Source organism: Ornithorhynchus anatinus, chromosome 4 (genome assembly GCF_004115215.2).
Source record: "Ornithorhynchus anatinus isolate Pmale09 chromosome 4, mOrnAna1.pri.v4, whole genome shotgun sequence".
Lineage (NCBI taxonomy): Eukaryota > Metazoa > Chordata > Mammalia > Monotremata > Ornithorhynchidae > Ornithorhynchus > Ornithorhynchus anatinus.
In genome coordinates, this window is record NC_041731.1 from 102,275,437 (window position 1) to 102,295,167 (window position 19,731).

General features: G+C 44.8%; 1 protein-coding gene across 2 annotated transcripts in view; it reads left to right on the forward strand.

Annotated features, from left to right (window-relative positions):
• The window catches only part of COL24A1 (collagen type XXIV alpha 1 chain), a 481,357-nt gene that overhangs the window by 281,388 nt on the left and 180,238 nt on the right, over positions 1 to 19,731 (forward strand). For both annotated transcript variants that reach the window (XM_029063711.2, XM_029063709.2), the window contains exons 26-28: positions 3,819 to 3,872; positions 7,768 to 7,821; positions 10,315 to 10,368. In XM_029063711.2, coding sequence (XP_028919544.1) covers positions 3,819 to 3,872; positions 7,768 to 7,821; positions 10,315 to 10,368 — 162 coding nt within the window. The remainder of the gene's footprint in view (positions 1 to 3,818; positions 3,873 to 7,767; positions 7,822 to 10,314; positions 10,369 to 19,731) is intronic.

A 19,731-nucleotide genomic window follows, 5' to 3' on the forward strand; every position in this document is an offset into this window, starting at 1 on the left:
TGGAGGTGAAGACTGTGAGCCCCAAGTGGGGCAACCTGATCACCTTGTATCCCCCCAGCGCTTAGAACAGTGCTTTGCACATAGTAAATGCTTAACAAATGCCATCATTATTAAATGGTGGAGTGGGCATTAGAACAACCTCAACCTTCTGAATCCCAGGCCCCTGCTCTATCCACTACAGCATGCTGCTTCTCTAGTCAAGCTTTATGGGTGGGTACCATATACTGTACTGTCTCAAACGCTCAGTACAGTGCTCTGCACACCATAAGCGCTCAATAAATACAACTGAATTGAATGAAAAGGAATCACCACATGGGCTTTTGGAAGGGTCTGGAGTCTGAGATTATTTGGAATGAGGTGAGGAAAAACTCATTCATTCAACCGTATTTATTGAGGGCTTACTGTGTGCAGAGCACTGTACTAAACGCTTGGGAAAGTACAGTAAAACAATAAACGGTAACGATCCCTGCCCACAAAGAGAGAATTGCCCGCGGACACTTGTCACAAAAGTAATCTTGTGACATTCCCTTTCTTTCCATTAGAAGACAGTTACTCTTGAGTGAAATGAGTTCTGGTTATGGAAACTATCGTTTGGCCCAAAGACTCAGAAACTCTGGCCCTGTAAATTATTTTCCATAAGCATTCCAGATTTAAGAGATAAAGTGATGCAAGAGGGATTCTTCATTTAGGGCTGACAGAAGCAGAATCTTTCCTTTTTTTTGCTATCCTTTGACCTTCATTTCATTATGGACTTTCCGGTTAAAAGCCAGGGCACGGAAATCTTTGGCCCACAGGCCTCTGTGGAGATACGAGGTAGTGAGCGATATTTCATTGGTACTGGAAATCAGCGTGATACGAAATGCCGTATGAGACTGCCACGTGTGGCTCAGTGGAAAGAGCACGGGCTTTGGAGTCAGAGGTCATGGGTTCGAATCCCAGCTCTGCCACTTGTCAGCTGCGTGACTGTGGGCAAGTCACTTCACTTCTCTGGGCCTCATTTACCTCATCTGTAAAATGGCGATTAAGACTGTGAGCCCCACGTGGGACAACCTGATTCCCCTGTGTCTACCCCAGCGCTTAGAACAGTGCTCTGCACAGAGTAAGCGCTTAACCAATACCAACATCATTATTATTATTATTATTAAATTATGGAAATTTAGCACAGATAGTAGTAGTTATAGAGCACCTATTACGTGCATTGCACTGTACAGATCACTTGGAAAGTTGTTATTTCAATGTCTGGCTTCCCCTTTGGACTTCGGGCAAGGATTACATCTACCAACTCGGATTCTATTTGCCCACACACTTAGCGCGTGGTGTTCTGTACCCAGAAAATACTCAATATATTATACTAAATACCTCTGATCCGCTGATAGATTGGTTCCAAACAAAAGAGTCCTTACCTTCCTGCCTTCTAAGAGCTTATAATCTAATGGGGAAGACAGACATTAAAGTATTTTCAAAAGAGTACTCAATTGAATGCCCAATTGAATAGACACGCATCAAAAGGGCTGAGGATGGGAATAAATCATAGGTTTCATCTTTGTTATTTAACTGAGCGGTGGATGAGGACGACGTAAGGATTCATTCATTCATTCGATAGTATTCATTGAGCGCTTAGTACGTGCAGAGCACCGTACTAAGCGCTTGGAGTGTACAAATCGGTAACAGAGACGGTCCCTGCCCTTTGACGGGCTTACGGTCTAATCGGGGGAGACGGACGGACAAGAACAATAGCGATAAATAGGATCGAGGGGATGAACATCTCATTAAAATGATAGCGAATAAAAGGATTAAAATGATCCTGTGATACTAATGTGATTCTTTCAGTGAAGGAAAACTCTTAGAGTCAATTCAATCAATGAATGGGATTTATTGAGCACTTACTATGTGCAGAGCACTGTACTAAGTGCTTGGGAGAGTACAACTGAATTAGCGGACACATTCCCTGCCCATAACAGAGAAGCAGCATGGTGCAGTAGATGGAGCACGGGGCTGGGAATCGAAAGGTCATGGGTTCTAATCCTGGCTCCGCCAAATGTCTGCTGGGTGACCTTGGGCAAGTCAATTCACTCCTCTATGCCTCAGTTACCTCATCTGTAAAGTGGGGATTGAAACTGTGAACCCCAGATGGGGATTGAGATTGTGAGCCCCGTGTGGAACAAGGGACTGTGTCCAACCTGATTTGCTTGTATGCATCCCGGCACTTACAGTGGTATTTGTTAAGCGCTTACTATGTGCCAGGCACCGTTCTAAGCTCTGAGGTAATAATAACGTTGGCATCCGTTAAGCGCTTACTATGTGCAAAGCACTGTTCTAAGTGCTGGGATAGATACGAGATAATCAGGTTGTCCCACATGGGGCTCACAGTCTTAATCCCCATTTTCCAGATGAGGTAACTGAGGCACAGAGAAGTGAAGTGACTTGCCCAAAGTCACACAGCTGACAAGTGGCGGAGCCGGGACTAGAACCCACGATCTCTGACTCCCAAGTCCGTGCTCTTTCTACTGAGCCACGCTGCTTATCGGTGCCTGAACACATAGTAAGCGCTTGCCGAATTGTCCATTCCAAGCGCTTAGTACGGTGCTCTGCACATAGTAAGCGCTCAATAAATACTTTTGAATGACTGAATGAAATACCGCAGTTATTATTACACACTGCAAGCCCAGAGGCCATCTTGTGGTCCTGTCTGCATCCTTTGGAGCTTTGCGCACTCACTTTTATGTTTTAAATCCATTCAGTTCTGCCATGATGTGCGTTTTCAGCCTGCATTTTGGCCAGAACGCTGTTAGTGAATTAGAGTGTATTCCTTTGAAAATGCGAGCCTGTTTGCAAACAGGCAGTGGGGTGTGGGAAAAAATTGTTTGAGAGCCTTTGCGTCTGCCTTCGGCAGTGGATGTGCTGAGTACTACAACACAAATTTCTTTAATGCAGATTTCGCAAGAACCCACGTTCTGCGTTCATTCATTCTTTCAATAGTATTTATTGAGCGCTTACTATGTGCAGAGCACTGTATTCATTCAATAGTATTTATTGAGCGCTTACTGTGGTGCAGAGCACTGTACTAAGCGCTTGGAATGGACAATTCGGCAACAGATAGAGACAGTCCCTGCCCACTGACGGGCTTAAGCGATTGGAATGTACAATTCTGCGATGTAGAATTGGGCGCATTCTACTCTATAAAGCAAGGTGTTCTCATGTGACCCATTGCTATTTAGGGGATTCCAACTTTATATATGTCATTTCCATTCCCTAATAATAATAATAATAATGTTGGTATTTGTTAAGCGCTTACTACGTGCCAAGCACTGTTCTAAGCGCTGGGGTAGATACAAGGTCATCAGGCTGTCCCACGTAGGGTTCACCGTCTTCATCTCCATTTTACAGATGAGGGAACTGAGGCACAGAGAAGTTAGATGACTTGCCCAAGGTCACACAGCTGCCCAGCGGCGGAGCTGGGATTAGAACCCACGACCTCTGACTCCCAAACCCGGGCTCTTTCCACTGAGCCACGCTGCTTCTCCCGATCTAACTGATCCCTCATTCAAATTCGCTCCTTCTTTTTTTAAAAACCAAAAAACCCATTTTTACATTTGGAAATTGTATCATGAAAACTGTGGTCCAGAAACTCTGAGATGTGAGAGCTTACTAAGCTTGTTGTAGGCAGGGAATGTGACGGTTGATTGTTATTATTGTACTCTCCCTAGTGCTTAGTACAGAGCTCCGCACACAGTAAGCGCTCAATAAATACAATTGACTGACTGCTGCAGTCATAACTAACACGCCACCTTGTCGTCCCCCCGTTTTGTGCCTCGAAGGGAGAGCGGGGAAGCCCGGGCCCAGTGGGTCCCCCTGGAGAAAAAGGCGTCACGGTAAGTAGCCAGCTCTGTTCTGTCCTCTTTGCACGTTGGATCAAATAACGCTCATTTCTGGCGGGGAATTTGTTTATTATTGTATTGTACTCTCCCCAGCGCCTAGTACAGTGCTCTGCACACAGTAAGCACTCAATAAACACAACTGAACGAACGAAGGATTGACAGGTGAGTCACGTTACCTGGGTCGTGTGAGCCCCATGTGGGACAGGGACTGTGTCCACCCCAGCGCTTAGAACAGTGCTTGACATGTAGCGAGTGCTTAACAAATACTATTATCATTATTATTATTATCAAGTTAGTTATTCCAGCATGGTGTAGACCCTGTGCGATGGGAGTAAGACTTTTACAGCTTGCCTCCCCTATGGGATTGCCTAGACAAAGTCGGCTGGCAGATCCGGTCTTCAATTGACCCTCAGGCTTGACAACTGTAGCACCACTGATGGGCCGAGAGGGAGGATAAAACAGTGATGATAATAGTAATGATAATAATAATAATAATAATAATATTGAGAAGCTGTATATCTTAGTGGATAGAGCACAGGCCTGGGAGTCACAAGGACCTGGGGACTAATGTAGGCTTTGCCGGAAGCAGCGTGGCTCAGTGGAAAGAGCCCGGGCTTGGGAGTCAGCGGTCATGGGTTCGAATCCCGGCTCTGCCACTTGTCAGCTGTGTGACTGTGGGCAAGTCACTTCACTTCTCTGTGCCTCAGTTACCTCATCTGGAAAATGGGGATGAGGACTGTGAGCCTCATGTGGGGACAACCTGATTACCCTGTATCTACCCCAGCACATAGAACAGTGCTCTGCATATAGTAAGTGCTTAACAAATGCCAACATTATTAATTAATTTGTCTCCTGTGTGATTTGGGGCAAGTCACTTCACTTCTCTGGGCCTCTCTTACCTCATCTGTAAAATGGGGACTAATTCTTTGAGCCCCTTAATGGACGTGGATTGTGTTCAACCTGATCAGCTTGTATTTACCCCGACACTTAGTCCAGTGCCCGGCACATAGTAATTCTTAACACATGACACAAATAATAATAATAATGATGATGATAATGGAATTTGTTTAGGGCTTACTATATGACAATCACTGTTCTTAACACTGGGGGAGATACAAGTTAATCTGGTTGGACACCATCCTTCTTCGACATGGGGCTGATAGTCTAAGTAAGAGAGAGAACATGCGTTGAATTCCCATTTTACAGCTGCGAAAACGGAGGCAGAGAGAAATTAAGCCATTTTCCCAAGGTCATTTAGCAAACAAGTGTCAGAGCTGGGATTAGAGCCCAGGTCTGCCGACTCTCAGGCCTGATATCTTTCCACTAGGCCATGCTGCTTTCCAAGTTGCCCGTGCTTTTATGCTTCACAAAAAGTACAGTGCTCTGCACATAGTAAGCGCTCAATAAATACGAATGAATGAATGAATGAATTAGGGGAAAAGTAGGTCTGCATCCCTACTCAATACACCAATTACCTTTGGGGGAAAACCATCTATTTGTTGGTTTTTGACTGTCAGCCCATTGTTGAGCAGGGATTGTCTCTATCTGTTGCCGAACTGTACATTCCAAGTGCTTAGTCCAGTGCTCTGCACGTATTAAGCGTTCAATAAATACTATTGAATGAATGAATGCTCATTAATACTAGTGTACAAGTCCCCAGATGGAAGAGGACTCTGTTTCATCAGACCACCGTGGAGAAGTTGGAAATTCATTCGATAGTATTTATTGAGCGCTTACTATGTGCAGAGCACCGTACTAAGCGGCAATCTCTATGCCATCCTTTGGACCTAGAAAAGAACCCAGAGAATATAATCAGATGGTGCCCCTCTGGTTTCTCTTGTTTGGACTTTATACTAGGTTATACTGGGATTCCCAGAGAGCGTGCAAACTGGACTCTGGTGTTTCCCATAAAGTCCCCGAGATGAGATATTCAAATGGGATCGGTCGACCTCTCGTTCTGTCCAAAGAGGCAGCTCCTCTTTCATGTCAGAAGTAATTTCCCAGTAAGTCAGCAAAACCCTAGCTAGATGCCCACTTATGCTGTTAGCTGAGAAAGATGGTGAGCCTCTAAAATCAGATAGAGAAGCAACGTGCCCTACTGGAAAGAGCACAGCCTTGAGAGCCAGGAGGCCTACGTTTGAAATCTGGCTCTGCCATGGGCCTGCTGTGTGACCTGGGGCAAGTCACTTAACTTCTCTGTAGCTCAGTTACCTCATCTGTGAAATGGGGATTAAATCCTACTCGTTCGTTCATTCTTTCAGTCGTATTTATTGAGCACTTACTGTGTGCATTGTGTGATACAGAGTGTATTGAGAGCTCACCTCCTCCAAGTGGCCTTCCCAGACTGAGCTACCCTTTTCCCTCTGCTCCCTCTGCTCCCTCTCTGCTCCCCCTCCGCCCTCTGCTCCCTCCTCCTTCCCCCCTTCACCTCCCCTCAGCTAAGCCCCCTTTCCCTCTACTCCTCTCCCTCTCCCGTCCCCTCCCCCCAGCACGGTGCTCATTTGTATAGATTTTTATTACCCTATTTATTTTGTTAATGAGGTGTACATCCCCTTGATCCTATTTATCATGACCGTGTTCTCTTGTTTTCGTCCGTCCGTCTCCCCCGATTAGACTGTGAGCCCGTCTCTCTATCTGTTGTCTCTATCTGTTGCCGAATTGTCCATTCCAAGCGCTTAGTACAGTGCTCTGCACATAGTAAGCGCTCAATAGATACTATGGAATGAATGAAGGCAAAGCACTGTACTAAGCTCTTGGGAGAGTACGTCGTACAACGCACAGACACATTCCAGCCCACTACGAGCTCTCAGTTTAGAGGGGGAGACAGACATTAAAATAAATAAATGAACAAATAGATAAATCGCTCCTACTTAGATATGAGCTCCATGTAGGACAGGGACTATAGCCAACCTGATTAACTTATAACAATCCCAGCGCTTAGAACAGCACTTGGTACTGGCACTTAGCTAGTGCTTAATGAGTACTGTAATTATTGTCAATTATTATTATCAGGTTCAATGATCATCCATGTGACCAAGAGACAACAATTCTCAGTCACATCCTGGGGTTCTTCCAACCCTTTAACAAGCCCACTGACACCTAGTCACTGCTTTCTGAGCTTTTTAAGACCGGTGTCCTTAGCGGAGCACCCCTCTTCTCAATAACAAGCACCAAAATGGGTTGAAGTCTTTGAAGTGAGTCTCTTCCCCTCTTCAAAGCCCTACTGAGAGCTCACCTCCTCCAAGAGGCCTTCCCAGACTGAGCTTCCCCTTTTCCCTCTGCTCCCTCTGCAGCCTCTCTGCCCCCCCTTCACCTCCCCTCAGCTAAGCCCCCTTTTCCCCCCTTTCCCTCTGCTCCTCTCCCTCCCCTCAGCACTGTGCTCATGTGTATAGATTTTTATTACCCTAATTATTTTGTTAATGAGATGTGCATCCCCTTGATTCTATTTATTGCTATTGTTTTCATCTGTCTCCCCCCATTAGACCGTAAGCCCGTCATTAGGCAGGGATTGTCTCAATCTGTTGCCGAACTGTCCGTTCCAAGCGCTTAGTCCAGTGCTCTGCACATAGTAAGCGCTCAATAAATACTGCTGAATGAATGAATGAAAGTGAGGCACATAGCATTATGATGCTTAGCTGACATTTTTCCGGCCTCGCCCTGCCATAGCGCTCGCTCCGTGTATGTGTCATTCTCTGCGCTGCGGTAGCCTCTCTGAATCTCTCTTGATGTTTGCTAAAATCTGGCACCTGAGAAGGAAGTCTTTTGCCAGATAATCACTGTGTCCCCGTTGCCAATTTCTGGTCATCTGGGGTCTTCAGTGAATTGCTTAATTCCCAAATGGCTGAGTCTGACATGTTTAATGGTTTTCCCTCTTTCACTTCCATGGCAGGGGTATCCAGGTCCTCCAGGTGTTCCAGGACCCTTAGGTGCTCCTGGATTTCCTGTAAGTAGAGATCGGCTTTCACCTAAGATTTCTTCATTCATTCAATTGTATTTATTGAGTGCTTGCTGTGTGCAGAGCACTGTACTGAGCGTTCGGGAAAGTGCACGACAACGATTAAGAGTGACAGTCCCTGCCCGCAGTGAGCTCGGAGTCTGGACCGGGAGAGGGCAGACACCAAAACAAATAAACAGAAATCAATACAAATAAATCAAATTGCAGATATATACATGTGTGCTGTGGGGCCGGGAGGGGTGGGAAGAGCAAAGTCAGGGTGATGCAGAAGGGAGTGGGGGAGGAGGAAAAGTGGGGCTTAGTCTGGGAAGGCCTCTTGGAGGAGAAGGGCCTTCGGTAAGGTTCTGAAGCGGGGGGAGAGTAATTGTCTGCTGGATTTGAGGAGGGGGGGCATTCCAGGACAGAGGTAGGACGTGGGCCAGCGGTCGGGGGTGAGACAGGCGAGATTGAGCCTCAGTGAGAGGGTTACAACAATAAACAGACACAGTCCCTGCCCACAACAAGCTTAAAGTCTAGAGGAGGGGAGATGGACATCGATACAAATACATGAAAGATATGTATCTTACTGCTGTGGGGCTGGGCAAGGGGGAAGAGCAAAGGGAGAAAGGGTGATGCAGAAGGGAGTGGGAGAAAAGGAAAGGGGGGCACTTAATCTGGGAAGACCTCTTGGAGGAGAAAGACCTCTAGTTTGCCCCCTTCTTCTATGTCAACTCCCACCTGTTAAATACCGAGTTCTCCCAAAACAGGTATTTTTCACCAGACATTTGGAAGGAATGTTATTGGGGAATTAAGCAGTGTTCTTCAGACAACGCACATCCGTCTGGATAGAACTCAGGGCACTGTAGCCTAGAGGAAAGAGAAACGGATGAGGAAATCAGGGGAACTGTGTTCCAATTCCAGCTCTGCCCCTCGACTGTTGTGGGATGTTGGGCAAGTCACTTAATTTCTCTGTACCTTACTTTCCTCATCTGAAAATGGGAATTAAATACTTTTCATTCCCAGTTAGACTGTGAGACCCATGGGGGAAGGGACCGTGTCTAATCCACTTAAAGAGTATCTATTCCAGCTCTTAGTACGGGACTTGACCGAAAGAAAACACTTAAGAATTACCATTTTCATCATTATTATTTCCACAAATGCAGATCTGGTCAAAGTTCATGCAGCTTAACATGAGTTTTCTTTTTTTTCTGGTAGCAGCTGAGCACTTATTACGTGCAAAGCACTGTAATACGCACTGAGATTAGATGCAAGATAATCAGGGCGACACAGTCCACGCCTCATATGAGGCTCACGGTCTTAATTCTCAGTTTACAGCTGAGGTATCTGAGGCCCAGAGAAGTTAACTGACTTATCTAAGGTCACACAGCATACAAGTGGCAGAGCTGGGATTAGAAACCAGGTCTCCTGACTCCCAGACCCGTGCTCTTTCCATTAGGCCACACTGCTTCTTGATTTTCTTTAATGGGGGGCCATGGGGAACATATCCTCAACATTATAGGAGAACCGACTGTACTTGCCGTATGCAGCACTCTGTACTTAGCACTTGGATAAGTACAATTAAAAGATACCGCCGTTCAAGGAGTTTACAGTCTAACAGATGAAGGGAACGGCAAATCTCCTTTCCCTAAACTAATCAGGGACACAGGTCCAGCCTTTTCTTCACTGGCCCACACGACAGTTTTTCAGATTGGAGATCTTCATGACGTCAGCCTGGGTTTCTTAAACCCAGGGCTAATCCTGTCCAATATTTCATTTTTCATTTGTTCTATTAAGCCTGTCACCTGAAGTCCAGGAAATTGACTTTAACTGGTCTCAGACTTGATACCAATTCAGCCTCCCTTCCAGGCCTTCCATTTTAAATGGCACATATAAGTGGTTTTTCTTGTGGTTCCTCGTGGGTGAGGAGATGTGTGACAATTTAAATTCGAGGAGATGGCTCTGGTGGTGAAGAGAACTCGTATCACGGAAGGACAGCTAGAACGAGGGTGAACAGAACCTTTTAGTTCACAGCAAGTAATAGTTTCTTTAATTTCTTTTAGGGCAGAAGCAGTTTGGTTACACTCTGTTGTTCGGATCTCAAATAGGAAGGAAACTGATGGACTTCTTCTGGAATGCCTGTGAAAAAAAAGTCAGATAGGCAGTGTTATCACTTATTACTTCTAAAAATCAATACAAAATTCCTTGCTTGGCTGTAAAAATGTAGACTGCAAGCTCACTGTGGGCAGGGAACCTGTCTACCAACTCTGTTGTTCTGTACTCTCCCAAGTGCTTAATAATAACGTTGGTATTTGTTAAGCGCTTACTATGTGCAGAGCACTGTTCTAAGCGCTGGAGTAGATCCAGGGTGGTCAGGTTGTCCCACGTGAGGCTCACAGTTTTAATCCCCATTTTCCAGATGAGGTAATACAGTGCTCTGCCTACAGGAAGTACTCAATAAATATGATTAATTGATTGATTGATATACTGCTTTATTTATTTTAGGGTCACGTAGGAGTAAGAGGACCTCCAGGCATTCAAGGTCCCAAGGGGCGGAGAGTAAGTAGCTCTGGAATAAGAAAACTGCTTCAGCCATAGTAAAATTCTCAGCTTGGGAGTCAGAAGGACGTGGATTCTAATCCCAGCTCTGCCACTTGTCTGCTGTGTGACTTTGGGCAAATTCCCTCACTTCTCTCTGCCTCAGTTACCCCCTCCGTAAAATGGGGATTAATACTGTGACCCCCATGTGAGCCATGGGACAGTGTCCAACCTGATTATCTTTAAACTATCCCAGGGCTTCAAATTTTCACTGTTTGATCCATTTTAGTTGATACATCTAGAGTCCAGGTGCATAACGAAACCTAAACTGGAAATATTTAAGCCCAGGGGTGGGGGTTGAAGGATCTAGGGTATTTCCCTCCCAGATTCTTTAAGAGTAATAATAATAATAGTACTTAATATGTGGCAAGCACTGCTCTAAGCTTTGGGGTAGATACAGATTTAGCAGGTTGGACACAGTCCCTGTCCCATATGGGGCTCATAGTCCAAGTAGAAGGGAATTAGATTTAATTCCTATTTTACAGATGAGGTAACTGAGGGACAGAGAAGTGAAGTGACTCTCCCAAGGTCACACAACAGGCATGTGGCAGTGCTAGGGTAAGTAAGCACTTAAATACCACAATTTTTTTTTAATTTCATTGATGAGACGAGATCGTATATCCAAGGCCTCCATCCTAAGGAAGGCCAACTCCATGGCCGAGGGGGCTCCACCCTCGGAGCGCAGCTGCCATGCTGAGCGGTGGGAAGAGGGAGGATCAGGCTCCGGAGTCAATGGAAGCCCAATTAACCCCTTCCCCCAACTCCCGCCCCCACCATCCCTCCCAGCACCAGCTCCCCGGAATCCCATAAACCAAGAAGATTGGGTCCAACCAAGTACGGGGTCTGGGCTTCCAGAGTTCTATAAGAATAGTCAAAGAGAGGGGAAAAGGGGGTCCATTTAGCATGAAATTTCTGTTATTTTAATAATAATAGTAACAGTTATGGTATTTAAGCACTTACTATGTGCCAAGCACTGTTCTGAGCACAGGGGTAGAGATAAGGTAATCAGGTTGTCCCACGTGGGGCTCACAGTCTCAATTCCCATTTTCCAGATGAGGTAACTGAGGCACAGAGAAGTTAAGTGACTTGACCAGGGTCACACAATAGACAAGGGGCGGAGGCAGAATTAGAACCCACGGCCTCTAACTCCCAAGCCCGTGCTCTTTCCGCTGAGCCACGCTGCTCTGCTACTCCCCAGCCTAAAGCAAAGAAGTGATGTGGCCTAGTGGAAAGAGCACGAAGCTGGGATTCAGAGGACCCTAGCACTGCCACATGTCTGCTGTGTGACCTTGGGAGAGTCACTTCATTCCGCTGTCCCTCAGTTACCTCATCTGTAAAATAGGTATTAAATCTAACTCCCTCCTTCTTGGACTATGAGCCCCATCTGGGACAGAGACTGTGTCCAACCTGTTAAACTTGTATCTACCCCGGAGCTTAGAGCAGTGCTTTCCTTATATGAAATACTATTATTATTATTATTACTACTGTTATTATCAAGAATCTGGGAGGGAAATTACCCAAGATCCTTCAACCCCCGCCCCTGTGCTTAAATATTTCCAGTTTAGGCTTCATTATGCACCTGGACTCTAGATGTATTAACTAAAATGGAGCAAACAATGAAAATGTAAAGAATATCTAACTTGACATCATTTTTCATCTCCATGATCCCGAATTCCCCTGTTACAAAGAGAGCTCTATCGATTCTTTCTCTACCCCCAGTGCCCTCACGTGCAAATGTAGGGAAGTTGAAAAACTCCAGGAAATCAATTTGCTCCCTACTCAGGAAAAGGTCTGGCAAAAGAGTGAATCTCTTGGGTGGTATTTCATTAGGAGACCAGTAAGGACCAGAAGCAGCATGGTATAGTGGATAGAGCACCGGCCTGGGAGTCAAGAAGGTCATGGGTGCTAATCCCGGCTCTGCCACCTGTCTGCTGTGTGACCTTGGGCAAGTCATTTCACTTCCTTTGTGCCTCAGTTACCTCTTCTGTAAAATGGGGATTGAGACTGTGAGCTCCATGTGGGGCACGGACTGGGTCCAACCCGATTTGCGTGTATTCATCCCAGCGCTTAGTACAGTGCCTGGCACATAGTAAGCACTTAAATATTATTCTTATTAGAAGGTATAGTTACATCCAAGCACTGTCCCTAGAATATTGAAATATGTATTATGTATGCAGAGTGAATTTTTGCGGGGGGGGAGGGGAGGTCATATCCTATTTAGGCAGGAGGTCTCTCTACGCTCGGCCGTCTAGGCTGTAAATTCGTTGTGGGCAGGGAATGTATCTGTTCAGTGTTTTCCCGTACTCTCCCAAGTGCTTCATACAGTGCTCTGCACACCGTAAGTGCTCAATAAATTTGATTGAATGGATATTAATTAGGTGCAACCCTTAGAGGATCCACAACTGTAGTTTGGCAGTTCAGTGGGTTAGAGGACCAGAAAAATGAGGCTTTAGCCTTGGGATGTAACAGGGACATCAAACTAACACACAGGTAAATGGCATAGTGAGAACCTAATTAACAAATAAATCTACATAATTAGAATAGATTAAAACAGGGACTTCCACTTTTATGTAACAGTGGACACAAATGTGTTGGTCTGTCATCAAAGCCTAATTTCTTTTAGCATATTTGTGTGATCTTTCATTAAATCTTATTTATTAAGCGCTTACTGTGCGCAGAACACTGTACAAAGGGCTTGGGAAACTACAATACAACAATAAATGGTGACATTCCCTACCCACAATTAGCTCATCAGATCTCAGTTTCACTGGCATCCACCTCAATTTAAAATCAGTCAATTCAGTCAATGGTATTTAGTGAGAGTTTGCCGTGTGCAGAGCATTGTACTAAACACTTGGGAGACTCCAATGCAATAGAGTTAGACATGGCCCCTGCCTATAAGGAGTACAAAGTCTAGAGGGGTGCATTCAGAAAAGTTATAGAGATTTGGAGTGTGGTATGTTTTTCTTCTTTTCTTCTCTTTCTTTTAAAATTGATCCTGTACAATTTTCTGTCACCAGTAGGAAAAGGTTACAGGTAGGTTAAAAAAAAAACCATAGGAGTGGGTTTGGTTAAAAGACAGCAATAAATTTCCTCAGTTCCATGTGTCTCACTAAGAGAAATAAAATTGCTCAGAACATTTTTCTTTACTTCATATCCTTTCTTGTGACCCATGATTTTGAACATTATTATTTGCCTTCAAATTAGTCTTTGAAAATAAATGGAAACAGAAATGGGTAGTTTACATTTCCATGCTTAATTGAAATGAGAATATCAATATTTATTCAAAGTCTGTCATAACGAAAAAATAGTTGGTTATTAGAGTTTTCCAATTATACTGTGGGAGGGGTTTGCTTAGAAAACATAAGAAGTGTATTACAGGAAAGTTGGAGAACCAAGGTTTTAGTCCAATTAAAGAGATATAAGGGTCAGACTCAGAATGCACACAATAGCAGAGAGAATGATAGGAGACAGAGATGGAAAACGTAAGTTATTCTAGCCCGGGCAGAAGAAAATGCATACGGTTTTTACTCCTTGGTAAGCTGACAAGTTGTTTATTCTTTAACAACTGGGCACAAACTGACTATGCTTATGGAAATTGAAAAAAGAAATTCTTCGGTAAGATGAAACATTTGGGCTTCAACAGTTCCTCTCTCCTTTTGATTTCAACTTTGTGTTTAACTGAAGAAAAGGTTAATATTGAAAATCGTTTGCCAAATGGTCTATAGGAAATAGACTAGTAGATGTAGACTAAAAAATCCTTTGCACTCTATTCAAACCAGATGGAATGGAATAAAACTGTAATATATTGGATTCCCTCAAGAAAATCTCCAGAGAAAAATATCATGCTTTTGTGATATATTAAGTACACTCACTTCTCCAGAACACAATCTTCTAAAAGCTCACGTTACGGGAAATTTGCACTGAACTACTCCCCAAGTCCCCCACAACAGTGCAGGTGCTCAAAGTTTTTTTTCCATCATGTTAATAATAATAATAATGTTGGTATTTGTTAAGCGCTTACTATGTGCCGAGCACTGTTCTAAGCGCTGGGGTAGACATAGGGGAATCAGGTTGTCCCACGTGGGGCTCACAGACTTAGCCCCCCCTTTTACAGATGAGGGAACTGAGGCACAGAGAAGTTAAGTGACTTGCCCACAGTCACACAGCCGACAAGTGGCAGAGCTGGGATTCGAACTCATGAGCCCTGACTCCAAAGCCCGTGCTCTTTCCAGTTGTGCTGCACCCTATCAGGCTGGGATTGTCAGATAAACACTCCCTATATTTCTTCTTCCATTGTAGCCAAAAGAAAAAAAGGGAAAACACACCCTGAATGAGGAGTGTGCATTTGTAAAATAGTAATCCTTAATGAAATGGTGTTATCTTACCAAAACTATGCATTTTCCATAGCCTGGGGAGTTATGGCAACCTGAACTTTTGAGTTTGGGATAGAATTTTTTCCCTAGCCAAAGATTCCCTGGATCACCTGGACAAGCTCTACCTATTTCACAGAACACCCGTGTTTTGTCCCAGTAAGATGTGTAACAATAAGATAAATGCTCAATGTGCAGCATTTAGGAGAAATAACCAGAATGGCCAAAGCAAACGCAATGAAAAGCAGCATGTCATAGTGGATAGAGCACGGGGCTGGGGCTCCTCTGTTTGTCTGCTGTGTGACCTTGGGCAAGTCACTTCACTTCTCTGGGCCTCAGTTCCCTCTTCTATAACATGAGGATTAAGTTCTGTGAGCCCCACGTGGGACAGGGACTACATCCAACTCGATTTGCTCGTATCCTCCCCAGTGACTGACACGTAGTAAGCGCTTAACAAATACCAATTATTATTATTATTATTATTGGCTCCCCTTAAACCACATTGCAGATACTCAAAGAAGAAGCCAGTGGCTAAGGGATAAATACCCACCCTAGAAAATTCAGTAACAGAATTGATGATATAATAAATAATGGTGGTACTTGTTAAGCGCTTACTATGTGCAGAGCACTGTTCTAAGCGCTGGGGTAGATACGGGGTCATCAGGTTGTCCCACTTGAGGCTCACAGTTAATCCCCATTTTGCAGATGAGGTAACAGAGGCTCAGAGAAGTTAAGTAACTTGCCCATGATAACGACAATAACTTTTCCTTTCTCACTCCCAATAAAAATAACAAAAAGACAGTAGACAACTCTTAGCTCTCTTCCTTAAAAAGAAAAATCACTATTTGTTTTCAAATCCCAGTTTCTACTTGATATTTAATTATGGAGAAAATGAGTTGAACTTTGTATAATAATAATGATAACGCAAATAATCATAATAGTGGAATTGATTAAGCCCTGACTATAATAATAATGTTGGTATTTGTTAAGCGCTTACTATGTGCCGAGCACCGTTCTAAGCGCTGGGGTAGACACAGGGGAATCAGGTTGTCCCACGTGGGGCTCACAGTCTTCATCCCCATTTTACAGATGAGGGAACTGAGGCACCGAGAAGTTAAGTGCCTTGCCGACAGTCACACAGCTGACAAGTGGCAGAGCGGGGATTCGAACCCATGACCTCCGACTCCAAAGCCCATGCTCTTTCCACTGAGCCACGTGTCGAGTCCTGTACTAAGCGCTGGGGTAGATACAAGATAATCAAGTCGGACACACAGCCCCTGTCCCACGGGGGACGCACGGTCTAGGAAAGAGGAAGAGCAGGTATTAAATCCCCATTTTACAGATGAGGAAGCTGAGACAAGTGCCAGTGACATGCCCAAGGTCACACAGCAGCGGGCATTAGAACCCAGATCCCCTGAAAGGGGGAAGGCTCCTTATCTTTCCACTTCCCAGATACCTCCAGTCGTGAAGTTTTAGCACCGGGAAGACCACCTGGAAATGATTAATAGAGCAGCTCTCTTGATTCCTCATGCTCAGATGTTACTTTTTAACTGAAAGACTGTTTGGAAGCTTGCAGCTGGAAGCAATTTGTATTTAGCAAAGAGAAAGAGCAGTGGCATGTTTGTCCTAGGTTTTTGAAATGGATATGTTTGTTCATGAAATTGTTTCTGAAGAGTCTGGGATGAATGCTAATGAGACACGGTGTAAAGCAAGCAGAAGTGAGAGAGTTCGTGGACTACTGCGAGTCAGACAAAATTCACAAGAATTTTTAATAGAGACAGTATATCGACCTGAAAGATGCCAGACCTCATTATTGCTTCATTTATTAATAATATTGATTCATTCATTCAATAGTATTTATTGAGCGCCTACTATGTGCAGAGCACTGTACTAAGCGCTTGGAACGGACAATTCGGCAACAGATAGAGACAGTCCCTGCCCATTGACGGGCTTACGGTCTAATCGGGGGAGACGGACAAAAACAATAGCAATAAATAGAATCAAGGGGATGTACATCTCATGAACAAAATAAATAGGGTAATAAAAATATATACATATGAGCAGATGAGCACAGCGCTGAGGGGAGGGGAAAGGGGAGCAGAGGGAAGGGAAGGGGAAAAAGGGCCTTAGCTGAGGGGAGGTGAAGGGGGGGGCAGAGAGGGAGCAGAGGGAAAAGGGGAAGCTCAGTCTGGGAAGGCCTCTTGGAGGAGGTGAGCCTTAAGCAGGGTTTTGAAGAGGGGAAGAGAATTAGTTTGGCGGAGGTGAGGAGGGAGGGCGTTCCGGGACCGCGGGAGGACGTGGGCCAGGGGTCGACGGCGCGATAGGCGAGAACGGGGGACGGTGAGGAGGTGGGCGGCGGAGGAGCGGAGCGTGCGGGGTGGGCGGTAGAAAGAGAGAAGGGAGGAGAGGTAGGAGGGGGCAAGATGATGGAGAGCCTTGAAGCCTAGAGTGAGAAGTTTTTGTTTCGTGTGGATTGTAATAATAATAATAATAATACTAGTGGTATCTGTACTAAGCGCTGGAGTGGAGACAAGCAAATCAGGTGGGATACAGTCCCTGTCCCACATGGGGCTGACAATCTCAAACCCTATTTTACAGACGAGGTAACTGAGGCCCAGAGAAGTGAAGTGACTTGCCCAAAGTCACAGAGCAGGCAAATGGCAGAGCTGGGATTCGAACCCATGACCTTCTGGCTCCCAGGGCCATGCTTTATCCATTGTATCTCGCTGCTTCAGCGGCTTATTCGTAAAACTAACCTACTGGAAAGGCCTCCATCACTGGGTAAATCAAAATCAATCCTCTTGGGAACACAGAGCTGAATCAATCAGAGTCTAGAAGAGGACAGAGATGGATGGAGAATCAACTAATTTTGAAGGCCCGTAAGCTCATTGTGGGCAGGTAAAGTATCTACCAACTCTGTTGTATTATACTCTCCCAAGCGCTCAGTACAGCGCTCTGCACCCAGTAAGTGCTCGATAAATATCACCGACTGACTGATGAGAGAGAGTTCCCCACATTCACACTGTAAAAGTTTCAAAGGAAGCCATTCAGGCTCAAATCAATCAATCAATAGATGATGTACTCTTCCAAGCACTTGATACAGTGCTTTGCACACAGTAAGTACTCAATAAATATCATTGATTGATTGATTGGCATGGATTTTAATCCCCATTCTGTACTTGTTTATTATATGACCGAGAAAATCACTTAATTTCTCTGTGCTTCTTCATCTCTAAAATTGATCCTACTCTCTCCTATTTAGACTGTGATCCCCATGTGGGACAGGGACTGTGTCCAACCTGGTTATCTTGTATCTACCCCAGCACTTAGTACAGTACTTGGCTCATAGTAAGCGCTCAAAAACACCATTAAAAGCAAAAAAAGGAGGTTGAGTTTAGAAGGACTCAGAAGACTCTGTGCCTGAAAGAGCACTGCCTTCCTAACAATTTTAGGTTTGTGATTTAATTTTAACCCAGCTCAGTATCGTGCGTGAAACGGCGATTCAAACGGAGCTAGCAAGGTTGTCCCAGTCTGCAACGGGTTTACTTTCAAGGCACGTTGGCTGGGTGGAGCCCAAGACAACCTGAAACGCTCCGGTCCAGCCCAGGTTTGGCCCCCACCAAACATGCCAGAAATTGGCCTGGCCAACTCCTGTCCGTCCTGGATTCCCAGTAAGCTCCACTGAAGCCGGTCTTCGGCTCGTTGCGGACAGGGAATGTATCTGTTTATTGTTCTGTTGTACTCTCCCGAGTGCTTAGTACAGTGCTCCGCACACGGTAAGCAATCATTAAATGCGATTGATTGAATGAATGAGTGAATGAATGAGAGGCAGCATGGCCTATTATTTTGTTAATGAGATATACAGCACCTCGATTCTATTCATTTGCTATTGTTTTAATGAGATGTTCATCCCCTCGATTCTATTTATTGCTATTGTTTTGTCTCTCTCCCCCAGTTAGACCGTAAACCCGTCAAAGGACAGGAACTGTCTCTGTCTGTTACCCATTTGTCCATTCCAAGCGCTTAGTGCAGTGCTCTGCACATAGTAAGCGCTCAATAAATACTATTGAATGAATGAATGGCCTAGTGGCAAGAGCACAGACTTGGGAGACAGAGGACATGGGTTCCAATCCCGGCTCCGCCACTTGTCAGCTTTGTGACTTTGGGCAAGTCACTTTACTTCTCAGGGCCTCAGTTACCTCATTGTGAAATGGGGATTAAGACTGCAACACCACGTGGGGCAACCTGGTTACCTTGTATCTCCCCCAGGGCTTAGAACAGTGCTTTGCACATAATAAGCACTTAATCGATACCGTCATCATTATGATTATTAACTCTATTACTCTTCCAAGCATTTAGTGCAGTTCTCTGCACACAGTAAGGACTCAATCAATATGATTGATTAATGGAGCTCACAATATAAGTAGGAGAGAGAATAGGAAATGAGTCCTTATTTTACAGTTGAGGAAAGACACAAAGAACCGAAGTGTCTTGCCCAGGTTCATATAACAGTCAAGTGGCAAAGCTGGGATTAGAACCCTGATCTTCTGATTCGTAGGCCCATGCTCTTTCAACTAGCTCCACTCTGCTAACAATCAATCGATTAGTGGTATCTATTGAGCACTGTGTGCAGAGCACTGTCCTAACCGCTTGGGAAAGTACAATACAACAAAATTAGTGGATACATTCCCTGCCCACAGTGAGTTTACAGTCTAGAGGAAGGGGAGTGAAGTGGCCCATCCTGAACCAGTGTCTGTGGTACAGCAGGTAAGGTGTCCTGCCTAGGCCAGACGTTGCTATAAAGAGCCCAAGACGGGCCAGTTTAATAATAATAATAATGTTGGTATTTGTTAAGCGCTTACTATGTGCCGAGCACTGTTCTAAGCGCTGGGGTAGATACAGGGTCATCGGGTTGTCCCACGTGAGGCTCCCAGTTAATCCCCATTTTACA